Source organism: Mustelus asterias, chromosome 20 (assembly GCF_964213995.1).
Source record: "Mustelus asterias chromosome 20, sMusAst1.hap1.1, whole genome shotgun sequence".
Taxonomy (NCBI): domain Eukaryota; kingdom Metazoa; phylum Chordata; class Chondrichthyes; order Carcharhiniformes; family Triakidae; genus Mustelus; species Mustelus asterias.
In genome coordinates this window covers 33,690,772-33,698,458 of record NC_135820.1, presented here as the reverse complement: position 1 = coordinate 33,698,458, position 7,687 = coordinate 33,690,772, and the positions used below count along the sequence as shown (strand labels likewise).

At 40.3% G+C, this 7,687-nt stretch overlaps 1 protein-coding gene across 2 annotated transcripts in view; it reads right to left on the bottom strand.

The window, feature by feature from the left end:
• Positions 1 to 106: 106 nt before the first annotated feature.
• Positions 107 to 7,687, bottom strand: part of LOC144508463 (ankyrin repeat domain-containing protein SOWAHC) — a 102,628-nt gene continuing 95,047 nt past the window's right edge. For both annotated transcript variants that reach the window (XM_078236398.1, XM_078236397.1), the window contains one exon: positions 107 to 3,891. In XM_078236398.1, the coding sequence (XP_078092524.1) occupies positions 3,824 to 3,891 (68 nt within the window). In that variant the 3' untranslated portion in view covers positions 107 to 3,823. The remainder of the gene's footprint in view (positions 3,892 to 7,687) is intronic.

Genomic DNA, 7,687 nt, shown 5'->3' with positions numbered 1-7,687 from the left:
TATTAACACGTGACAATAATAAATCAAATCAAATTATTGCCTCCCACCTCAAATCCCATCAACCCTTGTTATTAAAGCTTACAAGTGAATAATGGCTAAACAGGTACAGCACAGGAGGATGGCCAAAATTCACGGAACTATACTGGAGCAGGATTCATACCCTGGAATCAAGCATAGAATCTTGGGGAATGGAAACAAAATAACAGAACATTTATTGAGGCTTTACTATTTTAAACCCACAGGTCACAATCTGAATACAAAAACCCTTGGGCATATATATTTTATATATATGTATGATGTAAAACAACAAACAGCTAAGAACATTAGAGCAATTTTAGATATTAAAAGATGATGTCATCTATACAATTACAATTCCACTGATTGATAATCTCAGGTCCTTCTAGGAAATCCATTATTTAAAGTTCATTCTTTGGGAACATGGTCCTGTCTGACTCAGATAACTGAAAGATATCCAAGTGGGGATCACACGATGCAAGCACAGGAATGGCTGTGTTTTTGCGCGCATCTTTTAATCCTAATTTTTATCTTGATGTATAACCTACAATTATTTGATCTTGATGTGTATAATCTGTGCTATGTTCCTGGCTAAAGTTTGGTGATGGGGGGCAGAGTTAAGAAAATTCTTGTTTGATTGAGACAGTTGGAGATGGCTAGAGTGGGGCCCAGTTCGCAGTGGCAGTTTTGCTGGTGAGCGGGCCGAAGTTCCAGTACCATAGGCATTGAGATGATGTTGGCTGCCATGGCGAGTGAAATTGTGGATGAAGGTCTCGGCCCCTCAGCACAGATTATTGGTGCTCACATTGATGAACTGTGAGAACAGAATGGATGAAGTGGAGAAGAGAATCCTGTCAGTCGAGAGGGCAATTTTCTCAGTGGAGGCTCACCTTTAGTTCTTCGAAATCCTGCTGCATGGTATGTCGAACATCTCGATTGATTTGGGGGATGGTAAAAGAATATCCACACGCTTGGTCTGTCGAGGGGTGTTGGGATAAAACCAGACTGAATTTGAGAACTGGTTCCCATGCTTTCACAATCTAGATTCGAAGGCTGGGCTTTTGATGGAGTATCCAGTCTTCGAGGCCTGGGGTCGGTCAAAGAGTTCGACTATAGGTCTTATGTTGTCTCGTCCTTGGTGTTCATTGAGAAGGTTGACTGCTCTTTACCACCCGCTGGGGCCTAGGTTTCTCTTTATTGGGGATTCGGGATGATGACATAGCAGAGGTGTAAAGGCTTCAGTGAAACTCTATGGATCCTGGATGTTGCTCAACGATCCTTTCATGGCTTTGGTCTTTTCAAGCTCAGTGAACGGTTCTGTTACCACATAGTTCATCATTAATCCGGAACTTTGTTCCTTGTGATTATACTCCTGATTTTGTGATATTGTCTTATATCATACAGATATATGAGCACAGAGGTGTTTGTCACCCGTTATCCTGTTACACTGCCAAAATCAGGATGGTCTATTTTTTTCCTTTGATGGTATTTGTCCACTGGCATGTTCCAACAGTCGAATGAGGGAGGCCTTAGTTTAATATGCATTACTATTTGCATTCATTCAATCTTGGTTTTGATGTGTGGTACTGTAGGAGTGGGGTGGGGTGGGTGAGGGGTCTGCCCACTCTGCTTCAGACCCTGTGTCAAATTCTAATTCTTGGGATTCAGTGTTTACAATATGAAGATGTTTCTTGTTTAGGGATTGTTTGTAGGTCTCCTTCTTTCTATTGGGGAGTTGGTTGTTATGACATGAGGGTTGTGCAGTATTTAGCTGTTCATTTATGTGCTGTAATCCTTGCATTTACACTGAGGGAGTATGTTTTTTGGGTACTCTTCACTTTATTTATAGATGAGTAGTGCCAGAGCAGAATGATGCGTAGTTTATTTGGTACAGAAATGTCAGTACGGCCTTATACATCCTCATTTTAGGTGAGGAAAACCCCCTTTAGAACTAATGGTGGTGTTTTCTTCTGTACTTTTGTTATTTTGGGATTACGGAATCCCTGCTTGTCTCTAATGAGGTGGAGATGCCGGCGTTGGACTGGGGTAAACACAGTAAGAAGTTTAACAACACCAGGTTAAAGTCCAACAGGTTTATTTGGTAGCAAAAGCGACACAAGCTTTCGGAGCTCTAAGCCCCTTCTTCAGGTGAGTGGGAATTCTGTTCACAAACAGAGCTTATAAAGACACAGACTCAATTTACATGAATAATGGTTGGAATGCGAATACTTACAACTAATCAAGTCTTTAAGAAACAAAACAATGTGAGTGGAGAGAGCATCAAGACAGGCTAAAAAGATGTGTATTGTCTCCAGACAAGACAGCCAGTGAAACTCTGCAGGTCCACGCAACTGTGGGAGTTACAAATAGTGTGACATGAACCCAATATCCCGGTTGAGGCCGTCCTCATGTGTGCGGAACTTGGCTATCAGTTTCTGCTCAGCGACTCTGCGCTGTCGTGTGTCGCGAAGGCCGCCTTGGAGAACGCTTACCCGAATATCAGAGGCCGAATGCCCGTGACCGAGAGCACAGATAGATCATGTATCCTGGAAAAAAATTGGGTTCATTGTTTTTTCTCTGTCGTTGGTGCCTCTGGTATTGTCGGAGTGGGGGAAAATATGTAATGGTGCATGTCTGGCTGTAATTGGCTAATCCTTGAATATCTGGCCTTTGAGTTGGTTTTCTATAATTATTTGGTTGCACGGATACTGGTTACTTGGCTCATGGAATATATTGTGGGCATCTGATCCGGTTATGATTAATATGGGGAAATGAGGTGGAATCTCATTGATCGCAGGGCCCAAGGATCCTGCTTCTTATCCTATTTGCAAAAATGTACATTGCTGGACCACATGTGGCTTCTATTGGCTAATCCTGGTGTTCCTGTCTTTCTGGGGTTTCCTTTCTTTATCTGGTTAGGCGAGATGCTGATACAGGCTCTTATTTGCTTTATTTAACTCTAGAGGGTTTCCCTTATCTTGTTGTGTCTTAACAATTTTTCTTCTCCTTAAAAGGTAGGGTTTCCTTGTTGGTAAATAGTCAGGCCTGAACGGTGTCTCTGATCTGGTGGAATAAGGTCTGCTTTGTTCCGAGCCTTGGCGTTGTCTAAGAATCCTTTGCTTACTGGCTCCTGTATACGAAAGCGTACACTGCCACACCACGTCTTGTACCGATGGCGGTATCCTAATGTTCCCTTTTTCTGCGGTATCTTTTCATTGCTTGGATGCCTTGGGATGCTGAGTTGGGTCCTGATTGGTTGTATATCATCCCATAATGGATCCCGTATATTGTGTAGCTCTGTCTGTACTATCCTGTGGAGGTGCACATGGTACCATGTGCTCATGGCTTTATCCTGTTATCCTGAGATTTCTTCTCTTTCTGGTATCCTTTATTTATTCATACGAAAGGAGATGTTGACTACAACGATTACAATGATTGAAAATCTGAACCATATTCATGAGTATTTGCTGGTCTTTTCTGTATATGTGGAATAATACTCACTCTGTACTGCACTAGATTTTGGGGATTTGTTGCGCCTTGTGGTAAAATGGAAAACCCTCAGTAAAAACATTAAAAATGTCCAAGTAACAAGAAAAATATATATTTAATGAATACGAAGACACAAATTCTCAATGGCTGATCAATTAATGTTTGTATTATCCACAGTATATTACATGTAATCCATAGTTTTAATGGAATAGGTTTCCATACTTCGGTAATTCCAGTCCAGTTTAAATGTCTGCCAACAATGACTAAAACAGTAAAATGTTACTGCAATAGACATAATTCAGCAGGAAACTCACCATAGTTATGAATTAAAAGGTCCATGATATCCATATGGGAATGGAGGGCTGCTATATGCAGTGGTGTGTAACCCTGGGAAAACAATAATCATCATCAATCTATTTTAAGTTGTATTTTCTAGAACATGGTCCAAGTAACACAAAAATGCTTTGTTAGAACAAATGGAAAACCTTTTATTCAACTATTAAGCCGATGACAATTTGGATACACTTAGGGAGAATTTAGCATGGCCAATGCACCTAACCAGCATGCCTTTTGGACTGTGGGAGGAAACCGGAGCACCCAGAGGAAACTCACGCAGACACGGGGAGAACGTGCAGATTCTGCAAAGATAGTGACCCAAGCCAGGAATCTAACCTAGGATCCTGGCGCTGTGAGGCAGCAATGCTAATCACTGTGCCACCTCCAATGATGAATGTGTTTAAAATGCATCATGATAAAAGCATGGACACTGCCTCTTATTTCTCCCTCACTGGAAACAAAAATTGCTCAAAGTTTTTTCCATGAAAGATATGTATACCAACAAAACTTATCTGGTTGAATGTTAACCAAGAAATATAAACAGGTAAAAAGGTTTCAAACATTGCAGCAATCCTATCTCTACACGGGTCTATGAAATAATGCACTTTACGTAGACAGGAAAATAGATATTAGCAAACAATAAGTTTAATATTAGTTCAGAAATTGCAAAGAAAAATGCAATAACTTTAACAGTCAATGTAAAATAAAAAATAAAAAAAACATGCAATACTCACTCCCTTGCAACAGAAGCAGACGGCAAGACAATCACCAAAAGCAAGGAGGGGAAAAAAAAGTTTAATCAAACAAAGTGCTTTTTCAAGATTTAATTTGCAACAATTAACATTTTTCTAGAGACAGCTTTCCCCCATATTGAAGATACTCTCTTCAAGTGAATCCCTCGTCAATCCCTTCCAATGCCCAATTCACAGTAGTAACATCAAGCTGATTGGAGATAAAGGTGTGAGAAGAGGAAATGGGTAAATATATTTCAGTCTGATTTACAGAATGGTAACGATCTTCATTCAGTGCTATTATAACGTAGAACTTGGCCAAAAAGCTTTGTTGAAAATAAATTTGGAAGTGATTTGAGAAGGAGGAATATTAAAAATACGGGCAGTGAGCAGGAGGTTGGAATTCGAACTAGGCAGAGCAAAGTATAGGCATAGACTTTTTAGTTTAAAGGTGTGTTTCTATGCTGTAACATTATATGATTCTAGAGCACAACCCCATCTAGCAGCATTGTTCAATTAATGTTGACCAGTACTCATCTCTCTGTACAACATATGTTGCTGCCCAGTAACATGGAATCGATTATCAGCAAACCTGTAGCAAACGTCATGATCATTAATTGTATGTTGTTACTGTATATTTCTCCTTGCATTTCACCTCTAAAAGTGAAATTGTAACAGATTTTAAATATTTAAGAGATAATTTCACCAAGGAAAGGACCAAGGTGGGGGGAATTTGGCTGTCAAAAAGGATCTCCACAACACTGTTAAGAACACAAGAAATAGGAGTAGACAATTATGGCTGAATTAGGACTTCAACTCCACTTTCTTGCCCACTCTCCATTTCCCTTGATTCACTGACACACCAAAAATCAATTTATTCCAGCCTTAGAAGTACTTAACGATAGAGCATACACAACCCTCTGGTGTAGAGCATATCAAAGATTCACAACCCATTGAGCGAAGTAATTTCTCCTCATCACGGTCCTGAACAATTGGGTCCTTATCCTAAGACTGTGCCCCAGTGTTTTAAAACATTCCCCGACCAATGGAAACAATCTCTCAGCATCAACCCTACCTAGCCCCTTCAGAATCTTGAGATAAAAGCAAAATACTGCAGATGCTGGAATCTGAAACAAAAACAGAAAATGCTGGAAAATCTCAGCAGGTCTGATAGCATCTGTGGGGAGAGATTAGAGCCAACGTTTCAATCTAGATGACCCTTCGTCAGAGCTAAGAAAAAGGGTCACCTAGACTCAAAATGTTGGCACTATTCTCTCTCCACAGATGCTGTCAGACCTGCTGAGATTTTCCAGCATTTTCGGTTTTCCCTTCAGAATCTTCTAGGTTTTAATAAGATTGTCTTTCATTCTTCGAAGCACCAAAGAATACAAGACCATTTTACTCAGCCTCTCTTCACAGGACAGCTCCCTCTTCCCAGGAACCAATTTAGTGAACCTTCGCTGTGCTGCCTCCAATGCAAATATATGTTGCAAATCAATCGCCAAAATCTTGCTGCCATTCAACGGGAAACCACACCAACAAGGTCCTATCACCAGCAAGCAGCGCTAGGGAAAAAAATCCTGCCCATTGTAGTTTTCCAGCTGAGTAACCAGGCAATCCTTCTGAGTGCAATGGAAACTCAACCAAGGATGGCAAAATGCAAATTACCATTTGAGGTTGGCTTTGGATAGAGATCTAATGGAGATGTCAAAGCTATATAGTCACAGTTACAAAACTGTCCTAAATTTGCAACTTGGTAAATATCTGAGCAATTACTGTGACGAACCAATGTTTAGCGCAAATACTGCTAGGACTAGAAAAACTACAGATCATGACATACTAATGTAGCACAAGTGGGGACACACAATAGGACTGCACGAGGCCTGACCTGCCACAAGGAAGACTTAATTATTCATTCTGAACTTGTTATGGTTTCAATATTTCAGCTTCCACCCGATTGCAACTCACCGCACTTTTCAGGTTTCCTGCTCCAAAAGTCTTCATTAAATTCCACTTGATGTTTCTCCTTGTGGGGGAATTTGGAACTATGGGATGTGGGGGAATTTGGAACTATGGGATGAGGAGAAATTTCTCCTCTCAAAGGGGTGTGAATCTGTGGAATTCTCCATCCCAGAAAATTGTGGAGGCTGAGTCACTAATCATATTCAAGGCTGAGATAGACAGATTCTTGAACTATAGGGGAATTAAAGGTTCTGAAGAACAGACAGGAAAGTGAGGTTGAGGCCAAGATCAGATCAGCAGAACAGGTTCGTGGGGCCGTATGGCATACTCCTGCTCCTACTGCTTATGTTCTTATGTTCAAATAGCAGGTGAGGCTGGAATCAAGCTAGGCGAGGATATTCCCTACCGCTGAATAACCTGTTGAATAATGTCCAAGAGTGAGGTGCCAGAGGGTGACCATGTAAGTGAAGCCATACCGAAACAAGGATTCGATAATTTTAGGGGAAAAGAAGCAAACTGACAGAGGGAATTTGCAAGATAAAATCTAAAATAATGCCTCAAAGTAATGGCAATCATATTACGTGCTCTGTATTTAATTTATCATGTAGTATGTATACTGAACATAATTAGGTTTTTCTTTGTAACAGAAAATAATTTTCAAAACAATGTTGTTAAAACAAACTTAAACTTACATGCTGTGTTTATTCATCAGTTGGCAGGAAGCAATAAAAGAAAAATGTGTTATTCATTTTAATTTCAATTTAACTACAATTTTATACAACATTGAAACAACAAAAAGATGGATTAAATATCCTAGATCAGAAGAGATCTTTATGCCACATTTGTCCAGTATTCAACACAACTGTGTTCCATCTGGCTCAGCTGCGATTGCCCCCATGAAGGTGGCAAGGGTTCAACTAATTAACCAACCTCCTTCAGTATGTCACTTGTAACTGCAAGCATTTCAGCACTTAAATTTCCCATCTGAAAGGGGCAAAGGAGTGGCTCAAATAGTAGCAAAAGCTGTCATCAGGCAGAAAGAGCGGCGAGAAACTGAGGACACCCTGGACAGAATAAACAATTGGCCATCTGATAGTCACTCATTTTCTCACTTCAAACTTCTAAGCTATCATTCTGTCACATCCTTCTCATCT